Raw genomic sequence first — 27,548 nt, 5'->3', positions numbered from 1 at the left:
CCAGCACACCACGGCCACCGCATGTAACTTTTAACAAGATTCACTTGTTTAAAACACAAGACTGCTAATTTTCAACACTTTTTTTAAGATGACTGAAAGGAGGAAAAACCAAAGTGAAGTATGGACTTCACTCAGTCATTTACTTACTTTATAACAGTAAATAAATATCGGTTCTGCATATCGGTTATCGGGCACATAAACATGCAAATAATTGGTATCGGTTATAAAAAAATCAATATCGGTCGATCACTAATAAGATCTCTGCGTTTCAGTTCAGCATTTCGATCGTTTGTTTGTCTGTGATTCCCACTGTTCTGAATCCGTACCGGAGGCTCTTAGCAGGCAGAGGTTTGCGTGTTATCTAATTCCATGCTGTTATGGTTCACTTTGCTGATGCTGTTGCTACATCACTGTTGCAACAGAAATTATGCACAGTTAAATCATCCCTGATCGAATCAGTGGAATTGTCCCAGAGCTGCCTTTGACTAGCAAAGAAAGCAAAACGCAGACTTTATTGTCAGGGTGTAAGGACTTGTCGCACAAATGATGAGTGATGTAACGGCAATGGAAGTTAGAGAAGTGCAAGAAGTTTTGTGCACAAAACAGTCCGAACTTTTAATAAAAGTTGACTGGAACAAATTACAGCCCTTTTGTTGTGTTACAAAGTCACTCAAAGTTACTCAAAGCCTTCACGCGCTCAGCTGGTGCTTACACACACACACACACACACACACACACACACACACACTGATGGTATTGATCCTGTTTAGTGGTTAAAATCTCAGGGCATTAGAGCTAGACAAGTAAGACCACTAAGACAAATAAAAGGGAAAATAAAGGGAATCATTCAGCACAGCGGAGATGTCCTGGGTTTAATCGCATTCGGGTCAAACTCGTCAAACCGCAGCTGCACTATTATAGCTCATTAAGGCATTCGCTCTCTCTCACACACACACACACACACACACACACACACACGCGCACACAAACACACAAACATCGCAGTGGATCTATAAGTCTGAGTAGTGCAGACTAGTTCTGTATCCCAGTACAAGGAAGACAGATGTTAAAAAAACACCTATGTGGGGCGCTAAAGAGTGCTCTGAGTCCGTATAAAAGCAGTCTTTTCGCTGTGATACTCCAGCTCTTCGCTGTCTGACTCAGAGTTCATCCCTCCCGCCGTATCCTCATCCCCCCACACAGTGGGGATCCCCCGGTACGACACTTTACCCCGGCCGAGTCCGAACCCGAAGCCCACTCGTATCCCCCCTCCGCCCATGTCCATCACCGGCAGTTTCTTCCTCCGGCAGAACGGGGCACTGGCTGCTCCGGAGTGCAGCTGAAGCAGCACAAAAACGGCTGCAAAAGTGGCCAGGATGAAGGCACAGCTGAGCACCGCCACCAGCGCCGGCAATCTCGAGGATAAGCCGGGCTCGTGCAAGGATTTATCCGAGTTCGGATCCACCTCGTGCTGGAGCACAGGAATGCTGGGCGATTTTCGTTGGTTCGGCTGCAAACAAGAAGTGACAACTAAGTGACTGTGGGAGGGACAGGAAAGACATTCGTTCTCCCCGGACCCGAAGCACGTCAGGCAGGACGGGTGGCAGGGCAGGCACGCCTGTACGGTAGAGTGCTCTACCCAGTTGTCCAACGACAAGTTGAGCACCTGCAGCCCAGAGCTGAAGCCGGGAGGGCAGGACTTCACGCAGCCTTGTAAGAAAAGCGAGAAACCTGTGCTGCATTCTGGAAAACAGAGATTGGAAGAACACTTAATTGCAGATGACTTTAACGGACATGAAATGGCATTTGAAACACATTTAACTTTAATAATGTGACAATTTTGAGAGAAAACAGATGGAGCTAAGATATTATTGGTTAATATTAGTTTTCCCTGCTCATGCAGCATTGGGTTTTGTCAGCAGAAGAGAAATTTTGTTTCAAAGGTTGTTGAGATTAAAGTGAATATGGAAATAAACATTTTTGGCAACACTTTACATTTATTACATTAATTAATGAAATGGGTAATAAACTTTTTTGTTTATTTATAATTTAGGCCATGCCAACTACCGCAGCTATATTCATGAAAAGATATATATTAATAGATTAATGTGTGTATATATATTCCTCTATATCTAATTGTTTGATAACTTTATTCAATTTCTGTATATTTCCTAGTTGCTGAAGGGCACAGGTAAATATGACTGTTATAATGGGTTTATGTTAAGATGGTTTTAAATTCACTTGAATTAGAAGTTGAATTTTTTGAAATTGTTAAAGTCTAATAAATGTTAAAATTGATAGCTCTGAATGATGCTGTAATGTTGAATGGCTATAGTCAATGGTTAAATATTAGGAAAAAATTAAAAATTTCCTAGAGACATCAGTAGTATTGGTATCAGTGATACTCGCCTTCAGTCATAAAAAAGATGCCATTAAACAAATACTAAAAATATACTGTATGTTGTTTCTACATTAACTTGAAGATTGATATATAATATATAAAATATAAATATATAAAATATATTTAAAAACTTTAATGTTGTGGGATTAATCGTGATCAATTTCAGAAAAAAAGTGATTAATTAGTTAATTTTTTTATATCGATTGACAGCACACACACACACTCACATATGTGGTAATGTATGAAAAATATAGTGTAAAAGTTTTGTTTACTGTTAATTCATGTTAAATATCGTGTTGACCCTACTGTAAAATGTTAGCACATTTGTTTTCTAAAAAAATAACATGCAAATAGCGGGCATTAGCATAAGCTGTCTGCTGAACTGCTGTCATGGTGGAATTTAAGGGTAGTTAAACTGCCAACATCTTTATAACTAAGTACCCTGTCAAAAACAAAGGCGCACACATTTGAAGGTATTTATTCTGCACCCTTAGTAGCGCAAGAACATACATTAAGTATGTGCTACAGTCTGCACACTTTCAATACATGAGCTAAGCATTTACGTTTGCATTTGCATAATTGCCAGGAGAATGTTTCTGGAATAAGACCAGGTACATTTATTATAGGTAATAAGGTCATTTCATGTTGTGCTCTCATTTTTGGTCCAAATGGGACAAATTATTCAGTAAAATTCAGTACTACCTAGAGTAACAGTGCAAGAACACCTTATGAAAAATGAGTGAAATAACTTTTAGCAAAGTTTGTCCTTGACTGCAGGCACAATATGGGGCCATGATGGAGAAATCCATCATCAAGTCTCTACAGCAGTGATGGGCAAACTTGGCCCTTCCAGGCCACTTTCCTGCAGAGATTTGATCCAACTCTGATCCAACTCATCTGCCTGTAGCCTTCTAGTAGTCTTGAAGACAATGATTAGCTGGTTCAGGTGTGTTTGATTAGGGTTGGAGCTAAACTCTGAAGGAAAGTGGCCTGGAAGGGCTAAGTTTGCCCACCCCTGCTCTACAGCAACTTTGAACAATAAACTTAAGCATTTGATTAACAAATTAAGGTTTGTTTACTGCCCTCTGAAGGTTGGGAAGGTACGACCTCACATCAAGAAGAGGCAGAGGATTTAAAAACTTTTCCACTTCTTTAATAATGCACAGTTTATCTAATTTAAACCTCTCTGGCATCACTCTTAAGGGTTTTGCAATATTTATACTCATAAACAAATATTAATATTCATATGCACAACAGCAGTCATACTGAGACATATGAAGAGAGGGTTTGCCAAGGGAATTACAGAGTGTGTAAATATTTCCTTCTGGTCATGAATGTCACCACCTATAAAAGCTTGTCTGTTAAGGGTTGTGTGTGTTTGTTTGTATGCCCTTTGGTCCATGGTGTGTCTTACCGATGCAGATCTGCTGGGTGTCAAAGGTTTTGCAGCTGTTGTTTGAAGGCCGGGTGTAATCAGAAATGGACGGATCTGTGGCACTGGAGCCGGTGCCGTATAAGATGAGGGTGAACTGAGAAAGAATGCCTGTGGAAATGATACTGAACTTTAAAGACGCTTTGATCATCAACAAAAAATGGCATTCACAGCATAAAAAATAATTTTCTTAATCAGTATTTTTCATCTTGTTTTGCAGTAACAGTATCTAAACATCCTTAAAACAAGATAAATACACTTGAGAAGCAATTTATGTAAGATATTTAGACTTGTTTTCAGAGAATATATCTTAAATAAAATTAGCTTTTTCTAATCCCAATGGCAAATTGTTTATTTTCTTGTTTCAAGCATAAATCAAACCAAATTGAGAGAGATTTATTCTCAAAACAAGAATAAAAAATAAAAAATAAATTTGCCAGTGGGGTAAGAAAAATTTACTTGACTCAAGATTTATTCTCTGAAATGTCTTTTATCTTCTTCCCAGCCATTTTCCTTTTTTTTTTTTTTTTTAAAGTACATTTATCTTGTTTGAAAGGATGCTTAGATGTTTGTACTGAAAACCTAGACAAAACACTGACTAAGAAAAAGCTGAATGTAGTACCATAATCATTAAGTCCAGCCACATTCTCAATCTCCAGCATCCATTCTCCCCGAGGGTCCTCGTCCCAGGAGTGAGTGGTCATGAATGCCCAGTCGTTGAACCCTTCGGCTGAGTTATCCTGAGCCCTGAACACAAGAGAAAGAGATCTCTATACAAGCGTGTGTCTATCTGAGAAGCTTAAACAAGATGAATTGAGTTTGTATTTACAATCCAAATAATTACGTTTCATAAAGATAATGGGGTGAATTATTTGTATATGGCCAGACAAGTGCGCAATTATAAGACAATTATAAAGTTACAAAAGATTTTTTTTTTTTTTTACTTTCTAGTCATCAAAGAATCCTGAAAAAAATGCATCACGGTTTCCACAAAAATATTCAGCAGCACAACTGTTTTCAATGTTGATAATAAGAAGTAATGTTTCTTGATCAACAAATCATCATATTAGAATGATTTCTGAAGGATCATGTGACACTGAGGACTGGAGTAATGATGCTGAAAATTCAGCTTTGTGCCACAGGAATAAATTATATTTTTAAATATATATTACAATAGAAAACAGTTGCGTTAAGCTGCAATAATATTCCACAATATTACAGATTTACTGTATTTTTGCTCAAATAAATGCAGCCTTAGTGAGCATAAGAGACTTCGTTCAAAAGCATTAAAAACTTTTGAACTGTAGTGTATGCAAATGTATTTTTGCTAATGATGTGTTTACCGTGGAGCCAGCAGTGTGGAGCGAGTTCCCAGTGGGCTGATGAGGTGAACAGCCAGGTTTCCTCTGTGGTTATAAGTGAGGGTGAGTCTGGCCTGCACATGCTCCAAAGAGCTCACAAAATCCGGCTGCCCAGAGCAGGCCTCTACACTTCTGCTGAAGATCAGGTGGTTTCTTATGTCCCTACAACAGAAGAATCTGAATTACACTCCACTCTGACAAGCGACTATATGATGAAGTGTAATTTTGCTGTCAATTTCATGTGTCTAGTTTGCCTGTCCTTAAATGGTGACCTCTGGGTCCCCAGGTAGCAGGCATTAGCTGGCATTACCTATCTGGTGTATTGATGTACTGCCTGTGCTGCATGGGGTGTTTGACCGTCCTTACCTGGGCTCGGTCAGCATATTAATGACACATTTGTGCTGCGGCCCCACACTGCTCCAGTTCTGGGCCAAAGCGACCATGGCACTAGCATCCAGCAGACCATAGCCGTAAGAATGGCTCACTGCCACATAGAGAGAGACAGAGAGAGAGACAGATGGAAAAAGTAACAAGGTCAGACATGTCTACTGAATAAATAAACGTAGCTCTCTGATTGGTTACGAGAACCGTCATTTACCTAATCGCTCCACGCCATTGGTCCTCCAGTCATTGGTTATTAGGTGGGCGGGACGTGAGGTTCGCACAACGAGATGCTGCATGTCTCTCCAGGTCAGGTTCATGCTGGATGTCGTACGAAAAAATGAAAAGTGATACGAGTATTACATTGCAGCAGGGCCACAGATTTATTTTCATATTCACATAGATAATTTGCACATAATTATCCTCTTGGATGTGACAGGATGTCTTTTTGAAAGACACATAATTAAAGCTTTTCTTTCACTCGAGTCACAGAAAATTGAAAATGGGAATATTCCGTCCTGGGGGCCATGCATCATTTTGTAATTACACAGCCGACCAAGCTTTTTATTTTTTTTTTCAAATGAAGACCCAAAATTGTATTCCCCGAAAACACAGCAATAGTTGTTGCTCTACATGGCGGAAACAAGCGGCTTTGGGACTCGTGGCCCCCCACGGCCAAGGTTGAAAAGCCGTGTTATTTCTCAACAGGGTATTTCAGGGCAAACCACGTCTGGAATTGGACATAAAGCACTGCCGAAAATACCTGCATGACAAGCCATTTCCACCCAAATGAAATGGATTTAGCGTAAAGATACGCCGAAGAACAGTATGAAAAACATCCTGCTCTGGTGTCTGTATATTTTTTCAGGGTGATTTATGAAAAAGGGGATCCAATTCATAAGCTTTCAATATTTTTGACCTCACAATAAATGACTTAGCGGGTATATTCATAATGCCATATGCACGATTTATGAACCTAAAGCCAAGGCACAGATGTAGCGATTTACATTCAGTGATTAATAGATATAAGACTACTGAAATTCTCATGTTGTACATGGCAAGACTTGCACAAATATCGAACAGATATCATTTTATATAGATGAGGTGCCAGTGCTGAAAAACATGCCAGAGCCTTTAAACAGGCTGGACTCAAACCAGGAATCTATTCATGGACAGGGGGTGGAATAATGTCCTCACCACTTAAAGATTTCATAACAACAACAGTATGGCTACACTAATGCAAAACCGCATTAGAGCACTCCTATTACAATCAATGAATGACAATAGAAGCACTGAGACATGCATTCAGTTCGCAAACACACCAATCCTGTTTTCTGTCTCTGCATAGTTATTACAGACACCGATATTCCTTGTTATTAATATTGCATATATACTATATATTGAAATATGCATTGTATATAATAAAAAATTAAGTAAATATGTCTATATAAAAAAGTAAATATATAAAATGTTTGGGGTCAGTAAGATTTTTTTTTTTTTAATTAGTATTTTTATTCAGCAAGGAAACATTAAATTGATCAATGTGATTAAAAGTGACAGTAAAGACATTTATAGTATTACAAATGACTTCTATTAAATTTTTTTTTGACATTCAAATTTATCACTTTTCATGAATATATAGACGGATAGAAAAAATATATATATTAAATAAAATTATATTAAATATATAATTTTTATATAATATAAATTCTTAAATAATTAATATATAATTATAATAAATATAATTTATACATGTCTAATATATAATAAATAGATATGTATTTTACATAATATATGATATTTTATAATACAAATTAATTATTATTTGATTTTAAATCATGAGGTAGTTCTGAGAGAGTTTTACAGATCCCCTGTCCAAGCATCGGCTACTGCACAAGCACACATTTCAGTGGAAAGTGAACTCTCTTTCTGTCTTTCTTCTGAACCCAGACGTTCAAAAGTCACCTACAGCGTGACATCACAAAGACTTCCAACTGATGAAAAGAGCAGAGTTGTGACAGAAAGAGAATGGAGATGGAGGTCCTTATAAAAAATGCCCCCCAAAACGTCCCCATCTCTTTCATTGTTGGGCCAAGCACGATCAAAGCCGGCACCAGCGGGGCTTATAACCCTGAACAGCAGGGGCCGAACTCACACACGCACAAACACTGTGTGTGAACCAGGAGCCCCGTGACTCCGCCACACACAAAAAAAGTCAAAGAAAACCTGATGCTTGTGTGAGACGTGATTTCCATGTCTTATTACAACCTCACATGGTACAGGATAAAATACTCTGCAGGAGCTTTTAATCGAGCATGATGACTTGTATGAGTTGTATAAGATGGAGGTCCTTATAAAAAATGCCCCCCAAAACGTCCCCATCTCTTTCATTGTTGGGCCAAGCACGATCAAAGCCGGCACCAGCGGGGCTTATAACCCTGAACAGCAGGGGCCGAACTCACACACGCACAAACACTGTGTGAACCAGGAGCCCCGTGACTCCGCCACACACAAAAAAAGTCAAAGAAACCTGATGCTTGTGTGAGACGTGATTTCCATGTCTTATTACAACCTCACATGGTACAGGATAAAATACTCTGCAGGAGCTTTTAATCGAGCATGATGACTTGTATGATGATGTTGTATAAGGGCCTTGGGGTCAATCGGCCCCCGAACAAGGAGTGTTGACTGGCAGTCATCACCCATCTCTCTCCATCCCTCCTTCATTTTTTTAGATGAGCAATGTCAAGGCGATGTCAGAGTGTGTCGGAGGGCTGAAGATGATGCACGAGGGGTAATGAAGTCTAACCGATGAGGGGGAATGATGGACAGGAGTGTGTAGAGCGTGTGTGCGTATGTCTGTCCGTAGAGACAGGTGTCATTGTTGTCATCACTCACTTGGCCTCCAGAGCGAGAGCGATGATTCCCGCGGCCAGGGGAGCCGAGGCGGATGTGCCTGTGTGCGAGTCTGTACACTTCTTCCTCAGGTCCGTCGTCACCTGCACAGATGAAAACAAATATATGGAAAGGTCAGGTGTGTTAGTGGTCAGCCATCGGGAGGACATTGGTTGTAACTATATATAAGATGTGAGGGCGTCCGTCAGCCAGAGGCGCCTGTCAAATCGCCTGACAAGAATGTGAGTCCGAGAGGGAAGGAAAAACCTCATTCACTGCAGCTTCTGTGATGAGATGTGTGACAGCTTGGGAGACTTAATAAGCTGGCACCCCACACATGAGGGTTTGGGGTTTTAATCACGCCATAGGAGACACGGCGACATGCCTGCGGGATTGACAACGGTCAGGATGAGAGTACGACCAGCCCGAGGCTACAGAACCATCAGAGCGTACACAGGTGAGCGGCTGCCAGACACCCACACACACTCTTTCTCTTTTGTTTTATTTGTCTCTGTCCCTTCAGTCTGATTTAAACACATACAGACACATACATACTCAAAATCCCACCCCACCGCTGTCGGCAAGATTGCGTCCATTTTTAAATTGAATCTGTTATTGCCTTTGTCATCCTAATGGAACTGGGGGTCTCAGAAGAGGGAGAGGGGGAGCTATCGCAGTCGCACATACTGGGACAGACTTGACATCAAGCAAACAAACACTCTAAAGCTGTCCGAAACATCTCGGATGAGCTTCATTGAGCTTGCAGAGATAGATTTGCCTGGACAGTCTGAAACCACTTTCACAGGAATGAGCGTATCAGAGATTTACAGTTCGCATAACTACCCACAGAACAAGAAATCATATTTTCCCCTCAATGTGAGTGTGAATTTGAGCGAACCAAATTCAACTGGTCAAAAAGAGTTATCAGTGTGAAAATCCAGCTAGATAGATATTCTGCTAGCTATATAAAATAAGGAACATCAAGGACATTGTGATGATAATAGATAATATCTAAAACATAACATATTTTGAGTTAGTTTCATTGGATTAGATCACAGAAACAATGACTGGATCATTCTAATTCCAGTGAACAAATCATTCATGAATCATGAGTCAATGAATCAGATCTTTGAATCAATGTCTCGACAGTATCATTCCAATTCCAGGGAACAAATCATTCATGAATCATAAATCAGTAAATCAGATCTTTGAATCAATGTCTTAATAGGATCATTCCAATTGTAGTGAACAAATCATTCATGAATCATGAATCAATGAATCAGATCTTTGAATCAATGACTCAACTGGATCATTCCAATTCCAATGAACAAATCATTCATGAATCATGAGTCAATGAATCAGATTTTTGAATCAGTCCCTGTGTTCCATTCGGAAGGGCTCATTCCCTATACCCTAATCCCTTCAAAGGGTTTTACCCTCCGGAGTGAGAACTTCAAAGGGTTGAAGGGTGTAGGGGACCAAACAACTGTTTCTTGAAGTGCCATTCGTCGTCATCATCCCGTGCCCATATGGAGGCGCCGTCATCATGCAAAGAATCTGCACAAAGAATCATGGTGGCCGAAGTGTCCATCAGTGGGCAGTTTTGAGCACTTCGGTTTGGAACAACCCTTCAATATGGCGGCCATGATTGTTTTTACTCTGAAGTGCCCTTCGGAGGGCGATATATCCCGTTTGGAACACACAGACTCTCTCAATAGGATCATTCCAATTCCGGCGAACAAATCATTCATGAATCATGAATCAATGAATCAGATCTTTGAATCAATGACCCAACTGGATCATTCCAATTCCAATATACAAATCATTCATGAATCATGAATCAATGATTTAGGTCTTTGAATCATAGTCTGAAGTGGATTATTCCAATTCCAGCGGACAAATCATTCATGAATCATGAATCAGTGAATAAGATCTTTGAATCAATGACCCAACTAAATCATTCCAATTTTAGTAAGCAAATTGCTCATGAATCATAAATCAATGAATGAGATCTATGAATCAATGACTAAGCTGTGTCATTCCAATTCCTGTGAACAAAATGTTCATGAATCATTAAAACATCAAGGAGATCTGAGGCAGATGTCAACAGTTTTAGTGAATATGACTTACACAACTGCTATCATATGACTTCAGTAGACTTAAATATTACATAAGCTGTATAGACAACTTTTATGGCGCTTCACAGGCCCAGTCCTCATTCACTTTAATTATACAGAAAAGATTGACTAGGAAATTCTTCAAAATGACATGAGTGTGTGTGTAAATGACAGATTTTTCTAAAACTACTTCTGAATTCTGTTAGAAACGCAGCCACAGTTCAAACTAATAGCCCAGATTCTCATCAAGATGATCCAAAGTAATGACTTTTAGAACTTGTGAAGGGCATCTTCTTTTTATAGGTGTCTTTTGGCCTAATTAGCTTGCCCTAATTAAAAAGCCTGCTCAGGCACACTCAAATACAGCTTATGCAGATAAAATGAAGGTATGTAACTGAAAACGAGGGGAAAACTTGCAAATACGATCCAAAGAATCTGCAATGCAGCATGTTTGGTATTCTAAAATTGCTGCCTCTATGTCTTTTGCTGTCTTCACTTGGTCTAATTTCTATGCTCCTTTTCTCTTTGCTTTTTCAAACACCCTTTTCTCATTTCCACTCTCGGAGGAAAACGCCGGGGCAGAGAAGCAGATGTGTACGGCATGCAGCAGCAGCACCTGTGATTGGGAAGTTTTCAGACGCTTCTCTAAAGTGATTTTTTTGCCTTAGGGCATGACGTTCAGAGAGCTCTTTTTCATATAGCCCACAGGAAATCACAGAGGCAGATGTGGAAATCATTTCACCGCCTGACACTTCATCTTCACAGCACGCTGAACGGGGCGGCACTCCATCACTCACTTTTCCTGTGTACAGTCGTGACGTGGCCATTTAAACCAAGCAGAAAATTTGGCACACACGGGCTGTTTGCTCTGACGTTTACAGTTCTGCTTACAACTGAGAATGCCAGTGTTTTGTGAGGGCATGATGATCTGTCTGTGTGCTGTTAACATGTAAATGTTGCAGTGCTGAAACGTGAATTCATTCTATTTCTGGAGCCTTTAATGAGACATGGTTGTAGCAAACTTATGTCTGTCCGTAGAGACAGGTGTCATTGTTGTCATCACTCACTTGGCCTCCAGAGCGAGAGCGATGATTCCCGCGGCCAGGGGAGCCGAGGCGGATGTGCCCGTGTGCGAGTCTGTACACTTCTTCCTCAGGTCCGTCGTCACCTGCACAGATGAAAACAAATATATGGAAAGGTCAGGTGTGTTAGTGGTCAGCCATCGGGAGGACATTGGTTGTAACTATATATAAGATGTGAGGGCGTCCGTCAGCCAGAGGCGCCTGTCAAATCGCCTGACAAGAATGTGAGTCCGAGAGGGAAGGAAAAACCTCATTCACTGCAGCTTCTGTGATGAGATGTGTGACAGCTTGGGAGACTTAATAAGCTGGCACCCCACACATGAGGGTTTGGGGTTTTAATCACGCCATAGGAGACACGGCGACATGCCTGCGGGATTGACAACGGTCAGGATGAGAGTACGACCAGCCCGAGGCTACAGAACCATCAGAGCGTACACAGGTGAGCGGCTGCCAGACACCCACACACACTCTTTCTCTTTTGTTTTATTTGTCTCTGTCCCTTCAGTCTGATTTAAACACATACAGACACATACATACTCAAAATCCCACCCCACCGCTGTCGGCAAGATTGCGTCCATTTTTAAATTGAATCTGTTATTGCCTTTGTCATCCTAATGGAACTGGGGGTCTCAGAAGAGGGAGAGGGGGAGCTATCGCAGTCGCACATACTGGGACAGACTTGACATCAAGCAAACAAACACTCTAAAGCTGTCCGAAACATCTCGGATGAGCTTCAATGAGCTTGCAGAGATAGATTTGCCTGGAGAGTCTGAAACCACTTTCACAGGAATGAGCGTATCAGAGATTTACAGTTCGCATAACTACCCACAGAACAAGAAATCATATTTTCCCCTCAATGTGAGTGTGAATTTGAGCGAACCAAATTCAACTGGTCAAAAAGAGTTATCAGTGTGAAAATCCAGCTAGATAGATATTCTGCTAGCTATATAAAATAAGGAACATCAAGGACATTGTGATGATAATAGATAATATCTAAAACATAACATATTTTGAGTTAGTTTCATTGGATTAGATCACAGAAACAATGACTGGATCATTCTAATTCCAGTGAACAAATCATTCATGAATCATGAGTCAATGAATCAGATCTTTGAATCAATGTCTCGACAGTATCATTCCAATTCCAGGGAACAAATCATTCATGAATCATAAATCAATAAATCAGATCTTTGAATCAATGTCTTAATAGGATCATTCCAATTGTAGTGAACAAATCAATCATGAATCAATGAATCAGATCTTTGAATCAATGACTCAACTGGATCATTCCAATTCCAATGAACAAATCATTCATGAATCATGAGTCAATGAATCAGATTTTTGAATCAGTCCCTGTGTTCCATTCGGAAGGGCTCATTCCCTATACCCTAATCCCTTCAAAGGGTTTTACCCTCCGGAGTGAGAACTTCAAAGGGTTGAAGGGTGTAGGGGACCAAACAACTGTTTCTTGAAGTGCCATTCGTCGTCATCATCCCGTGCCCATATGGAGGCGCCGTCATCATGCAAAGAATCTGCACAAAGAATCATGGTGGCCGAAGTGTCCATCAGTGGGCAGTTTTGAGCACTTCGGTTTGGAACAACCCTTCAATATGGCGGCCATGATTGTTTTTACTCTGAAGTGCCCTTCGGAGGGCGATATATCCCGTTTGGAACACACAGACTCTCTCAATAGGATCATTCCAATTCCGGCGAACAAATCATTCATGAATCATGAATCAATGAATCAGATCTTTGAATCAATGACCCAACTGGATCATTCCAATTCCAATATACAAATCATTCATGAATCATGAATCAATGATTTAGGTCTTTGAATCATAGTCTGAAGTGGATTATTCCAATTCCAGCGGACAAATCATTTATGAATCATGAATCAGTGAATAAGATCTTTGAATCAATGACCCAACTAAATCATTCCAATTTTAGTAAGCAAATTGCTCATGAATCATAAATCAATGAATGAGATCTATGAATCAATGACTAAGCTGTGTCATTCCAATTCCTGTGAACAAAATGTTCATGAATCATTAAAACATCAAGGAGATCTGAGGCAGATGTCAACAGTTTTAGTGAATATGACTTACACAACTGCTATCATATGACTTCAGTAGACTTAAATATTACATAAGCTGTATAGACAACTTTTATGGCGCTTCACAGGCCCAGTCCTCATTCACTTTAATTATACAGAAAAGATTGACTAGGAAATTCTTCAAAATGACATGAGTGTGTGTGTAAATGACAGATTTTTCTAAAACTACTTCTGAATTCTGTTAGAAACGCAGCCACAGTTCAAACTAATAGCCCAGATTCTCATCAAGATGATCCAAAGTAATGACTTTTAGAACTTGTGAAGGGCATCTTCTTTTTATAGGTGTCTTTTGGCCTAATTAGCTTGCCCTAATTAAAAAGCCTGCTCAGGCACACTCAAATACAGCTTATGCAGATAAAATGAAGGTATGTAACTGAAAACGAGGGGAAAACTTGCAAATACGATCCAAAGAATCTGCAATGCAGCATGTTTGGTATTCTAAAATTGCTGCCTCTATGTCTTTTGCTGTCTTCACTTGGTCTAATTTCTATGCTCCTTTTCTCTTTGCTTTTTCAAACACCCTTTTCTCATTTCCACTCTCGGAGGAAAACGCCGGGGCAGAGAAGCAGATGTGTACGGCATGCAGCAGCAGCACCTGTGATTGGGAAGTTTTCAGACGCTTCTCTAAAGTGATTTTTTTGCCTTAGGGCATGACGTTCAGAGAGCTCTTTTTCATATAGCCCACAGGAAATCACAGAGGTAGATGTGGAAATCATTTCACCGCCTGACACTTCATCTTCACAGCACGCTGAACGGGGCGGCACTCCATCACTCACTTTTCCTGTGTACAGTCGTGACGTGGCCATTTAAACCAAGCAGAAAATTTGGCACACACGGGCTGTTTGCTCTGACGTTTACAGTTCTGCTTACAACTGAGAATGCCAGTGTTTTGTGAGGGCATGATGATCTGTCTGTGTGCTGTTAACATGTAAATGTTGCAGTGCTGAAACGTGAATTCATTCTATTTCTGGAGCCTTTAATGAGACATGGTTGTAGCAAACTGTGTGTATGTGTTTCTGATAATAAACACATCTGAAGGCTTTTGTAAGCATTTGCATAGATAACTGAAGAATGGCTGAACTGCAAAAAATATTTTTTATTTTACTGCATAACGAATGAACTTTTTTCAGAGAACACATTGTTTATATCTATAGTTATATATATATATATATATATATATAAAACTAAAGATATAAACAATGTATCAGGGGCAAAAATTGATATTTTATCTAAGGATATTTTGTTAACAAAAATAAAAGATTTTATGTGTGAAGATGCAGTGTGTTCCTTTATGAAAATACTTACAAAACTGCCTCTGTATGAGATTATTATATGACTCTAACATAAGTGACTATGCTAAACATGTATGGAGGTCTGTTTGCACATATGAACGTACAATCTGTTTCTCGTTGAGGTTTCCGCTGCTATAGGTGGTGGCGAGGGTGGAGGAACAGGCCTCACTGTACCACGGCACATTGCCATACTGTGTGGTGCTGCTGATGGAGAGCGTGTAGATACTGTTGGTGTATCCGTCACAGTTGCAGCTGTCCCGCTCTCGCCCTCCGTTACCCGATGCCCACACGAAGATAGAGCCCAGGCCACCTCGACCCTAGAACAGATGCATAAAACCTGATCAATCACTCCTTCCAAAGTACTTTTCACTACCATTCAAAGGATTTGGGTTTGGACATTTTTAATGTTTTTGAAAGAAGTCTTTCTTTCACCAACAAATTAATATATATAAAAAAAACAATTGGCACCAAACATTTGAATGAGTGTCAACAAAGATAGACACCAGTCTAAAAGTATTTATATTCTCATCCAACAGTCTGTTTACATAACTGGCAAGTGCCAAATAAAAATCACCGGTTCCAATCTGATTGGCCGGCCTTTTGAGACTTGACGCAAAGGTTTATCCCTTCTGGAAACAAACTGTTGTTTAAGTTGCTGGGCTGATACAAACGTTCTGAGGTATAACTAATCACGGGATTTGTGAGGTCTGTGGCATCAAAACTTAAAAAAATAAAATACAAGTGGGCGATTCTTGGCCAGAATAAGTTGCTGATAGTCTTTATGCAAATCAAACGCCTGGCTATGTGAGACAAATGTATTTATGAATCAAACATCTGTGTAGTGTCCAGTAATGTCTGTGTGCACAGGCCTCATCTCTATTACTATAGCCCAAAAAAATCCAATTGAACAAGCTAATTATGGCTGTCATGATTAATTTAAAACCAATACTGTGACCTCTGAAATCTGCTGTATTTAATGCTTTAGTAATACTGGCTGGACAGCTGACAAAGCGGCACTTTTCTTTTCTCATATATTAGTCTCCTCTCTCGCTGCAGTCAAGCAAGTCGGCAGAATTTGATTAAAGTTTCTGTTCTATCTTCTGCTGTTCATATGGGTAATATTCACAGCTGACTGACTCAGGTTTATTGTGGCCATAAACAGTTTGTTTGTTTGTCTGAGACACCGCAATCTGGTTCAAAAATATTTAGAGGCACAATTCTAGGAATGATAAAATTGGGGATAGAAAACTAAAGGGATAAAGTATGAGAGTGGCACCGCTGAGGCAGATGTTTATGCGATGCATAATTTGAGTAAATTACTAGAGGGAGAAATCAGTTTTAAATCCCACCAAAATTAACAGCAGTCAAAAAGTCATTCTGCGCGGCTGTATCAAAGTGCCATTATTCACACAGACGAGACAAAAGATTAAATATTTTGTAACACTCCGACAAAAGCATGTCTGTGATTACCAAGGACACGTTCGGGATGAAACAGAAGCGGCACTCGCGGCGGGCAGCCGTCCTAAAAAGGTCAGATTCTTTGCCTGTCAAACATTATGCTCTTTTCTCGCTGTGTCAAATCTCAGAATTTCTACGTGTGAGGCGAAAGCAGGTGGTTTTAATTCCACTAAAGATATTTTACTAAATTATTCTGAAGATAACGCAAGCTTCCTAAATGGCTGTTAGAATGTCTTAACATGCTCATGGGGGAGAAGAGGGGCGAATTTTGTTGAATTTTCAACAAATTTTCAATGTTGCTGTGACACTCTGTCTGAGGAGAAGAAAAGTTGTGAGAATATAGTTTAAAATACTTGATAGCACAAGGTTTATAAAAAGAAAGTGCAATAAAAAGAATATTGACATGGACAAGACTAGACTGTTACAATTGTTTTTTCACTTGTTTTATCATTCCCTCAGGCAAAAACCGCCTGATTGCTTAGAAACGTAACAGCACTCAGTAATAGCCTCTCAGTAAGCCACACGATTTGAGGCATCACTCATGTCTGTAGCACAAATGGTGCGTGATGACTTACCCGCATAGGTTTAGCGGTTTGTTTATATCCATAACCATACATACACTACTGCTCAAACATTTGGGGTCTGCAGGATTTTTTTTTTTAAACAAATTAATACTTTTATACAGCAAAGACATTGAATGGATCTGAACAGTTCACCGTAGCGCCATTTTGGAGAATAACCACTGAACGCAAGCAACGTACGCTATTCTGTGTCAGCCGCGACACAAGGATACGTTTTCTACGTGTATTTACGCTTTGATTTGAACGAAAACAGCGCATCCGTGCAGCGCGGCTGACACAGAATAGCGTACGTTGCTTTATGGTAAGGGGCGTAACATTTCCGTCACATGCTTGAGGTATTCGGCCAATCACAACGCACTGGATAGCTGTCCAATCACAGCACACCTTGCTTTTCAGAACAATGAGCTTTGTAAAAATTGACGCGTTTCAGAAAGGCGGGGCATAGAGGAGCAACAATAATGTACAGTATGTGGAAAATAACGTGTTTTTTTAACCTTAAACTGCATAAACACATTTCATTACACCAAATACACAAAATAATGTTCTTTTTAGCAACATCATATGACCCCTTTAAATATATAACATTGTAATAATATTTCACAATAATACTATTTTTACTATATTTTCCATAAAAAATAAAGGCAGCATTAGTGAGATTAAGAGACTTTCAAAAACATTAAAAAAATCCTACCAATCCCAAACTTTTTAACAGTAGTGTATAAGCAAAATTAATAGTAACATTTGCCTTAGAAAACACCACAAAAGGTAGAAAAATGGAAAAAGACACTGTTAAAAGAAAGGGTTAAAGGAACAAGACAGCCTCATTTTTGAGTCATGGATGAAAACAAACTGATTTTCATATTCATAGTGCAATGTGTATGTTGAAACTCTATCAAGGTATAGACTCTCAAGGGATAAGGTTATGTGTGCCACACAAGAAAGAATTAACATATCAAAAACGAAAACAGAAAACAAATGCTCATCTTCTTCCAAGATCACAGTAATCTCTCTAAATATAGTATTCTCTGTAATTCTGTGTTTGTCAAAGCGCACATCCTTCTCAGTTCTCTCTCTGTAAATGCAGGCGATGACATCTTCTACAGCTCACCCTGTCCAGCCTGGTTCCTCCAGCAGAGGTGCTGATGGGAGTCGACGGCAGCTGTGACACATTTAGCTGATCTAAAATCTGCTCGCATGACCTGACGTGAGCATTCGTGCTGACACTGACTTGAGGAGACAGTGACATGAGTGATTTGTAGGCGTGTCTTTTTGATTTATGCAAATGAGCATGAATGCTACGAGTCTCCTATGAGATACTCAAAATTACTTGTTTCTGCACATTTGCATGGATATAAAAAATAAATGGATTTCAGAAATTGTAAGCATTTGTGATGTATTATGCACATCTGCATTTGATATAAGAACACATTTTAGTAAGAAGGAAACAGATTTTTTTTTATCAAAATAAAATGAAAATCTTAATGTTACTGAAAATACATCTAATTTGTAATCAGATTTTCAGAAGCTATGGTCAGTTACGCAACCCACCAATAACGCTAGAACGTCTACTAGCAACCAACAGTACTGCGACCTGGAGACCTCCAGCGGTAAAATCTCTTCTAGTCTATACTGACCTCAGTAACCCCCTGCAGGAAAGCTTCTTTGGCTAGTTTGGCAGGGCCATCCACAGTCTTCCCATCATCCTCTGGGCCCCAGCTGGCGCTGTAAATGTGGATGTGCTGGGAGTTCAAGCTCAGAGACTGAGCCTCCACAACATCTGTTACCTCTCCGTCCAACATCCGCACACCTGCATGCAGAACAGTGGCACATAGAAAGAGCGTTAATGAAGATACCAGAGACTTTTTTGTGAAAATGTACTGTCTGTAACTGTGATGGACATTTGGAAGAGAGAGTTTCCAGCACAAATTTTTCTATTGGCACTGAAGGTGAAAATGCTGCATGAAAACAAAAGCACAGCCATCCAGAACATCCATCTGATTTTAAATATAAAACTATATGGAGAAGGATTTAGACCTATGAGTGTTTTTATTATGCTTAAAGAGAAATTATGTGCAAATTCATCAATCAACACCATTGCTGACAAACATGTAACTAATCCCGTCAAATTTTCATATCATAGAAAGAGCGTTAATGAAGATACCAGAGACTTTTTTGTGAAAATGTACTGTCTGTAACTGTGATGGACATTTGGAAGAGAGAGTTTCCAGCACAAATTTTTCTATTGGCACTGAAGGTGAAAATGCTGCATGAAAACAAAAGCACAGCCATCCAGAACATCCATCTGATTTTAAATATAAAACTATATGGAGAAGGATTTAGACCTATGAGTGTTTTTATTATGCTTAAAGAGAAATTATGTGCAAATTCATCAATCAACACCATTGCTGACAAACGTAACTAATCCCGTCAAATTTTCATATCATTAACATATCACAGGAACATGGTTTGTGTAACTTGTTGATGACTTGTAGTCCGAGCTGGTGTGATTGAGCGGAGGCGGAGGCTAATTTGCATATTCATTGGTTCTGTGCATACTAAATGAAGGGTGTAGTTACAAACATTTTAAGTTTAAATTACTTTCCCACCAAAAATTAAATGTGTCATTTTGATTATCAAAGATTTAATGGATAAAATTAGTGACTGTACAGAGACTTGATGGCAAGGACCCCCAAATATGATGAACCACTGGCAGACCCCCTTTCTAAAATAAAATAAAATAAAATAATAATAAATAGATAAATAAATACATAAAATAAATAAATAATTTAAAAATGGCATAAATACATACAAAAAATATAAAAATGGGATGAGACATAGATATATAAACTAATTAAATATATAAATAATTAAAAATAATAACTAAAGTGTGATATTATATAAACTAAATAAAATATTTGTATAATTAATTATAGTTTATATGGTCAAATATGTTCAAATTAAATCTAGAAAATATTTCCTTTTGATTAAGTTAACAAAGTTTTTTTTTTTCTGTCACAATGCTATATGCAAATTTTATTTTCAAAAGTCTGACTTCTTTGGTCTGAGATTAATTGCTTGTCGCAGTGTTATGTCGTGTCCGGCTTGAACATGGTGTAATATTGGGAGAAAGAATCTAATTAATAAGAATGATTCTGTGGCTGTTTGTTTGATTAATATTAATCCTAGCAACAGGATTCAGACACTTCACGTACCCCCACACACACATGACCCAGAGGCCAATTAGATCAGCAACATCTGCTGTCTTTAGATACACACACACACACACACACACGGACAGATTTATCCTCTTATTACAAAGATACACACACAGAAACACAGAAATCACATGCAGACTCAGGCAATGCCCTCTGCCTTAATCACCCTCATCTAGATGGAGAAATATTTTCCTACAAAGACTATTAAAATAAGAGATGTGGAATTTGTGTATGCCTGCAGCGATGTCTGGCCCTGAACGCGCTCAATGTGACCGGAATAGCCAAGATATTTCTAAGATATTCACCTTAATGGATGTGTTTTATAATTGAAAGATAAAGCGTTTGAGATTAGTCCAAAGCAGCATGACGACATCAGCCATTAAATACACAAAGGGCAGGAAATGAGAGAATGCTTGGATAGTTTTAATGCGCGACCTATTTGACTGATCCTATTATCATATGCTAATTTATAACCGCCTATCAATCGGATTCTGCACTCACCTCCGATTTTGGCATTGTAGGCCACACCCACTCCACAGACGCCATTGTTTGCTGCTGCTGCCACCTCCCCGGCACAACGTGTCCCGTGTCTAGAGAGACAAAGAGAGAGATTGCACTAGTGAACAGTGTGGCGTTGTCCAATTTACATCCAGTTCACATTCAGTCCAACTCACTTCAAATTCAGTCCACGTTTTTACAGACAAATTCTCGGGGTGCTGTCATCACAACAGAGCTCGCGACGCACCCAAATACAGATGCATTATCTTTATCCTTTAATTAAATTCTAATTAGTCCTTGCAGGCGACAAGGATAAATAAATAAATAGCTTATTATAGTTGTCACTGATGGTTCCTACAGTACTGCACAAATCTCTGTGGCATGGTGGAGATGAACTTCACTGTCTAAAGAAATCGCAGCTGGCTCTGGGTTTTGTATGTGCACTGCTAGAGCTATTCTCTCCATTCATCTGTGTCCTATTGGAGCTCATTGTTTCCCTGAGACAAAGCAGAGAACAAGACGATAGGGACCCAAGAAAAGGCCCGGAGAGCCCATGAGATTGCAGATGTGTTGAGGCGGCGGCCTCGCTTCACCAGAGCCTTCATTACATCTGCCGTTTTACACAAAAACATACACAAAAATATTATTAGGCACACATGAACATGACATACAACCCAACAGGAAAAACGACACTCATGAATATGCTTCATGCTCTTGGTCTCTAAGCACTTGTGCTCAGGACACAACAAAAACTGAGTCTAGCACACTGAGAGGAACGATAATAGCTAATCCACACCCCTGCTGTATCATGACAGCATTGCAACTGTTATTTTGTAGTTGCAATTAATTCACCAGCCATGATCCTTTGTCTTCGTAAGCAAATGAGAAATATTTAAGAAATGTAAACAATTTAATATTGAGTAAAGTACATTTTTGACACAACATTGCCAGTTATTTGCTATTTTTGCTCCATCAACAAAAAATTGTTAAAAAAGGGCACGGTAGAATCAATTGTTGAGCATCTACAAGCAACACACAGTATTGGTGTGAATCGGAATGAATCGGTTGAGTGAATGATTCAAAGTTAGCCACTGATTCATTTAGGAATTAACCAATTGACTGTGTTAGTCATGTGTCAGTGTAACATGCAGAAAGAGTCACTAAAACATCCCCAGCACTAACGCACTGTTAAATAAAAAAGATACATACATATATATATATATATATATATATATATATATGTATGTTTATTTAGAAGTAAAAATAAAAATTATATATATATATACTGTATATATATATATAAAAGTAAAATACACTAAATTAAAAAATGAATAAAAAAAGTGAAATCAACTAACCACATAATGATATTTTATCACTTTAATTAGTAGAGGTAAAATAATTTGTATTTATTTATAAAAAACAATCATGTAAAAATCTAGAAAGATTTTGAGTGATGATGCAAACAATTAAGTTGAAAAAGAACTGATTTACAAATCTTTAAAACATCTGCATGTTCAAATCACAATTTTCAAATAAAATCTGTAAAATCGGGACACAAGGACCAGGTTCAAACATTGGTGATCTTGTTAAACGTGTAAAGCTCAGGTGGGCAACAATAGCTTCTGATTAAGGCTCTAGATGTATTGTATTTCATCAAATCAATAATTGCTGTGGAGGGAGGTGTCCACGGATGTTGAAAGCAGGGGCTCTTGACAGGCCATTATGCAGGTCGTTAAGATCCGTTTCTGATTACTGAGCAAATACACAACGTGAAAACACTCTCTCAGCCTTCCACAAAACCTGCTGTGTACTAGTAATTCAAAACGTACTGTAACTGTGACTGAATTTATTCTCCAGGGCATGTGGAATTACAGGACATACTTTCAGGATAAAGTCCTTTATCACATAGAGGAGAAAACGTGTATTATTCATATACATCCATCAGGATCTATCTCTCTCGAGCAGTGAATGAGATCAAAACTATTTTATGCTAACAAGCACGTTAGCTAGTTAACCTGCCTAGCAGGCGGTTCGATTTTTTCCTTTCCTCACAATTAACATCATTCAGCCAGTCTAACGACACATTTGTGCATGCTCATATGAAGGGCAATAGCCCTGAATCAAAACAAATTATTTTCGTGCCGAGGTTGTAAAGCCTTCGTTTGCAATAAAGCGTCATTTTCTGCATTTTGTCTTAGGCAAGGTGACAGTTATCATGAGGAATGGTTGATAGCTGGGAACACCTCATGAATAAACAATACAGACTTGATATCAGCTCGTTTTGGAGGTTGTTTGCAGCTGTAATGTATTGCATAAGGGAATTGCCTACAGTAAAAAAAGAGATTTTATGCACACCTTTTATACAAAGATGGCTCAGGATGGCCAACTAGTCAGGTGGTAGCAAGGCAATCTAGACAGTTCAATATGTTCTGTGCTGATTTTAACTGTTTATGTTACTCACACTAGACTAATTCCAACAAAATTTAATTTGAAAAAGGTCCATTGTATATTGTAAATAGTGCAGCAATGTATGAATTGTTACATAAGTAATTTTTCAAACCAAGCAGCTTTCTGTTGGTCAAAGCGGCGAATTCGCATGACCATCTGAACCCGATGCGAAGTTGCCTGGGGAAATGTTTTACCCTCACAAAATTCCCGATCATGTGGATTTTTATTAAAAAGAGCCCCTAAAGGGACATGGAGATGAAAAAAAATTGAGATGGAAGGAAAAAATATTTTTTAATACTTCGCGTTCTCTCACAAATGTTTTGCATTCCCCCAAGAAAAGGTTTTGCAAGTTCAGATGAAAACTTGAGGGAACACAAAATTTAGCAAAACACCACAATCGCACTGAACATTTTTCCTCCCACTTATTTTTTTCCATCACTATGTCCCCTTAAGGGCTCCATAGTATTGAAATTTGCTGGACTACGGTAAATGTGTGTAGACTAAACTCAACCTTTGTCAACATTTTATTCAAATTGCACAGGACCTCCTTAAGATCGACTGGAAGTGATTCAAAGTGAGTGGCTGTATAATCTCAAGGTTGTGTAATGTACAAACTCTGCTTTGAAATTCAACATGTAAAAGGTTTGATGCTGTGATATTGCTTTGATTTGCATACTCCCATCCACAACTTTCAAAGACACCCACATGCAGTCAAAAAGGCAGATCAGTGGCCATGTCCTGAACTCAAGGGCTTAATGGGTATCATTATGGAGCCGTGGCACAGTCAAGGGTAAGGGCAGTTATTTTACACAATGACTTTCAAAAGAAGTCATAGGACCATAACACAACCAATCCAAACAAACAGTCCTTTCTTGCAAAAAAGGAAAAAGTCTATCCTTCTAAAGTCAGGAAAAACACCAAGGTCGCTTCGCTGGCAGCTATTCAAGTATAAAAGCAATCAAACTATCATTTACTCCTGAGTGTGGACAGCACAGGCTGAGCCTGTCAATTTGTAAAAAGTTAGTGTTTGTTCTTTAAAAGACGTGGGGAATGCAAACCTCGGGCACTGGCATTCATTTATTCGCAACGGTAATGGATAGTGACTCAATCCTGGGCTTTGTTTCATAGCCGAGTCCACGTAATGTTTCACAATCAGATTTTACTCATTCGGCACCTCGTGACCAGATCAAATCTACGGCTTTATAAACCTGAAACCTTATTCCGGATGATTAGAGTTCCCTACCGCAGAGAAAGCTTTTTCTACAGAGATGCTGTTCAGCTAATTTACCTTTCACAGCTCAGCGAGGTGCAAAAACACTGATTCTGATAACTGTGGTCTCAGTATTTTTTAAAGTGCCATGAGTCACAATAACGCTGCCGAGCTCAAATGATGTGCGGGTGGGGAAAATAATGCGAACACGTGATGCCGTAACAAGCGTTCTTGTGTGCCTTTACATAAATGATGGTTCAACCATGAACAATACAGATGGCAAAAGTACAATACAAAAAAGATGGCGGTGACAAAGTGTTAATTGATTGGCTACACATCAACGTCAAACTGACACCACAACTGGCCTGAATTCATCAAGACCTCTGTTCCCACCTACAGAAGAGATTTAGTGGAGATTCACTGGAAAAAGCTAATTAAAAATGAAAATTTTCACACTTTATGAAGTGACAACCCTGTGGGAAATCTGTGAAGATGTTAAAAGAGCTGGAGAATATCTGCTGTAAGTCTCCATCTGCTGGTTCACCTCTTTTTGTCAGTTTCTTAAAGGGAATGTTCACCTAAAAATGATCAAATCAATTACACACCCACATGTTGTTCTGCATGACTTTCTTTCTTTTTCGGAACGATATTTTGAAAAATGTGTGTTTTTTGTGTCTATACAATGGGGTCCCCACTGGCATTATATGGACAAAAGCATTTGAAATATTCTTTTAAATATCTTTTGTGTTCTGCAGAATGGACTCATACAGGTTTGGACTGATATGAGAGAGTAAATTATGACTAATAATTTTTTTAAAGCATAAAGTGAGCCAGAAAGTGTTTGTGGATGCAGCTGCTTACCTCTTAGAAGGAAAAACAACACGGTGGACCGGATCACTTTCTTATCTTCTCTCCTCCCTGTCCCACAACTATTTAGGTGCAAAATTACCAACAATCTCAACCTTCCCTGCGGAGACCGCAATGATCTGTCTGGGGCCCACCAGGGAGAGGCAGAGAAGAGAGTGAAAATGAACTTGAATAGAAGTGGAGTTTCTTTTTCTATCCCTGCCAGCAACAAAACCACCACACTGAAAGCAGGACCGGAGACATGCTCTTAATTCTTTCCGTCTCCTTGTTTTTTAGCCCTCTATCAGCTTGTTTTATGTTCCTTTCAATTCCCTGATTCATGCATTTACAATTCCCCCGCTCAGAGGCATAGGGTGCCCTTGAAAACTCATGATGAGTCTGTGTACAGTACGCTGATGGAATCCGGCCATGTGTCGTAGAGTAGTGCATCTCTATTCCTCTCTTCAATAGGCTTGGATTAGGAAGCACTCTAAAAAGGATTAGTGCATTTTCCAGCCAGCTAAACTCAGCCCTCGGGCAGAGTTTCGGAAACCCACATGTCCTGAATGAGAAAGCGATACGGAGGAGGTAGAGAGTCAGCAAGTAATAAAGAGACAGTATCTCAGATAATGGCATGAGAAATGAGAGGGTGACGGAAGTGGCTGTGAAACCTTCGCCAGCTCTTTGACGCAACTACAGAAGCACATTGCAGAAGTCAGAAGCGCTGCTCCTAGCCTGAAGTCCCTGTCATGGTTAAGTCTCTAGCTTCAATTGCCTGGCTGGTGCGGAGCGGCGGATGCTAGGGCAGATTTCCAGCATCTCTGATGAGATTCCAGAGGCCCGACAGCACTGGAAAGGCAGGCTGACAGGTCTGGGTCACGTGAGGCGAAGGGTTGAGTGAAGAGGCAGGGGCTTCGTGCCTAACCGTGTTATTTAGACCTCTGGCTGACAGCCACCTTACACAATCCATCCATCACAGGCGTTATTATAATTAAAGAAAGAGAAAGGAAGAGTAGGACTTTTAAGGTCTTGTTTCTTGATTCAATAAAGCCAATGAGACCTGGTTATTGATGGACAAAAAACGAAGAGTCTCCAAGCTGACTTCCACCTAGTCTCAGCCTCAGACGTCACGTCCACGGACCGCTGGCTGAATGTCTGATGCATACAACACACTTAGGTGGAAGCACTTCAGGAGTTTCAAAGTCATCATCGGATTGGTTAGATTATACAGGATTTTCGGGAGACGTGTGTGTAGCGTTCTTTAAAGGGGGCATAACACACACAGTTTCACCCACACTCATGTTAATCTTGAGTACCTATAGCAGGGCTGTACATATATGTCGCACATGCTACGAAAAAACTGGTCTGTGCGATGAATAAATTTACCACTGTAGCACACGTGCGATACAATTTTGCATGTTCATTAACGCAGCCGCTTAATAGTGTGAAGTGATTTCGATGTGCTTGTTTGTGTGTGTGAGATTGATTATACTTGGTAGTTATGGGTGTGCGATATGACAATTTTTGATCGTGGACAATTAAAAGTCTCCACGATCTGTTTTTGAAGAAATATCGTAGTATTGTGCTACCACGCACATTCTATCAGCTGCAGTTCTGGTGCATCCACCTCAATGTGCTGTACAATGCGACATACATTCACATCAAATGTTTACTCAGCAGTAGAGTTACACTCACGGGACACTGCACTTATGCGCAATCACAAAAGTACATTATTAGCATCTGCTTAAGGGCCTTTCGCACCGCTTTAGTTCCAGAACTAAATGTACAGTACTAAAGTACTGGGACGATTTTGCGCGAACTATTTCCCAGTACAATATAAAGGGTTGCATTCGCACCGACAGCGTGTACTAGGAGTGAGTCCCGTGCAGCGCTGCCGAGTGAAGTGCGTTGATGGGCACGCTCTTGCTCAAGCTCTGGTCGATGCATGTGTGGGCGCGTTCTTCTGGGTAGGGTTGGGTACCGAACTCTGTACTTTTAAAGGTACCGACCGAATTGCATCGGTACTACCGAGTACCGATTCACGTTAAATCAATCGGTGCCAAATTTCGGTACCTGAAAACACATCTAGGCGCATACGCTACAGAGAGAGAAAGAGAGACCCTGTGACGTGAGGTCACCCCTGCAACTCGTTCAAACAACACACAGGGCAAGTCGAAATGTTCTGAAGTGTGGTTACATTTCTAGGGCCATATGGTTT

General features: G+C 39.6%; 1 protein-coding gene across 1 annotated transcript in view; it reads right to left on the bottom strand.

Moving 5' to 3' along the window:
• Positions 1-245: 245 nt before the first annotated feature.
• LOC107720773 (furin-1-like) overlaps positions 246-27,548 on the bottom strand; it is a 107,918-nt gene continuing 80,615 nt past the window's right edge. The window contains exons 7-16 of the mRNA XM_016528598.1: positions 20,830-20,918; positions 18,748-18,920; positions 15,179-15,391; positions 11,655-11,755; positions 5,793-5,896; positions 5,561-5,678; positions 5,177-5,356; positions 4,456-4,580; positions 3,816-3,944; positions 246-1,743 (exon numbers count right to left, since the gene is read on the bottom strand). Coding sequence (XP_016384084.1) covers positions 1,091-1,743; positions 3,816-3,944; positions 4,456-4,580; positions 5,177-5,356; positions 5,561-5,678; positions 5,793-5,896; positions 11,655-11,755; positions 15,179-15,391; positions 18,748-18,920; positions 20,830-20,918 — 1,885 coding nt within the window. The 3' untranslated portion in view covers positions 246-1,090. The remainder of the gene's footprint in view (positions 1,744-3,815; positions 3,945-4,455; positions 4,581-5,176; positions 5,357-5,560; positions 5,679-5,792; positions 5,897-11,654; positions 11,756-15,178; positions 15,392-18,747; positions 18,921-20,829; positions 20,919-27,548) is intronic.

This window comes from Sinocyclocheilus rhinocerous, unplaced genomic scaffold (genome assembly GCF_001515625.1).
Source record: "Sinocyclocheilus rhinocerous isolate Xijiao unplaced genomic scaffold, SAMN03320098_v1.1 scaffold1022, whole genome shotgun sequence".
NCBI lineage: Eukaryota > Metazoa > Chordata > Actinopteri > Cypriniformes > Cyprinidae > Sinocyclocheilus > Sinocyclocheilus rhinocerous.
The sequence above is the reverse complement of the archived record's forward strand: the minus strand, read 5'-3'. Positions and strand labels throughout refer to the sequence as shown.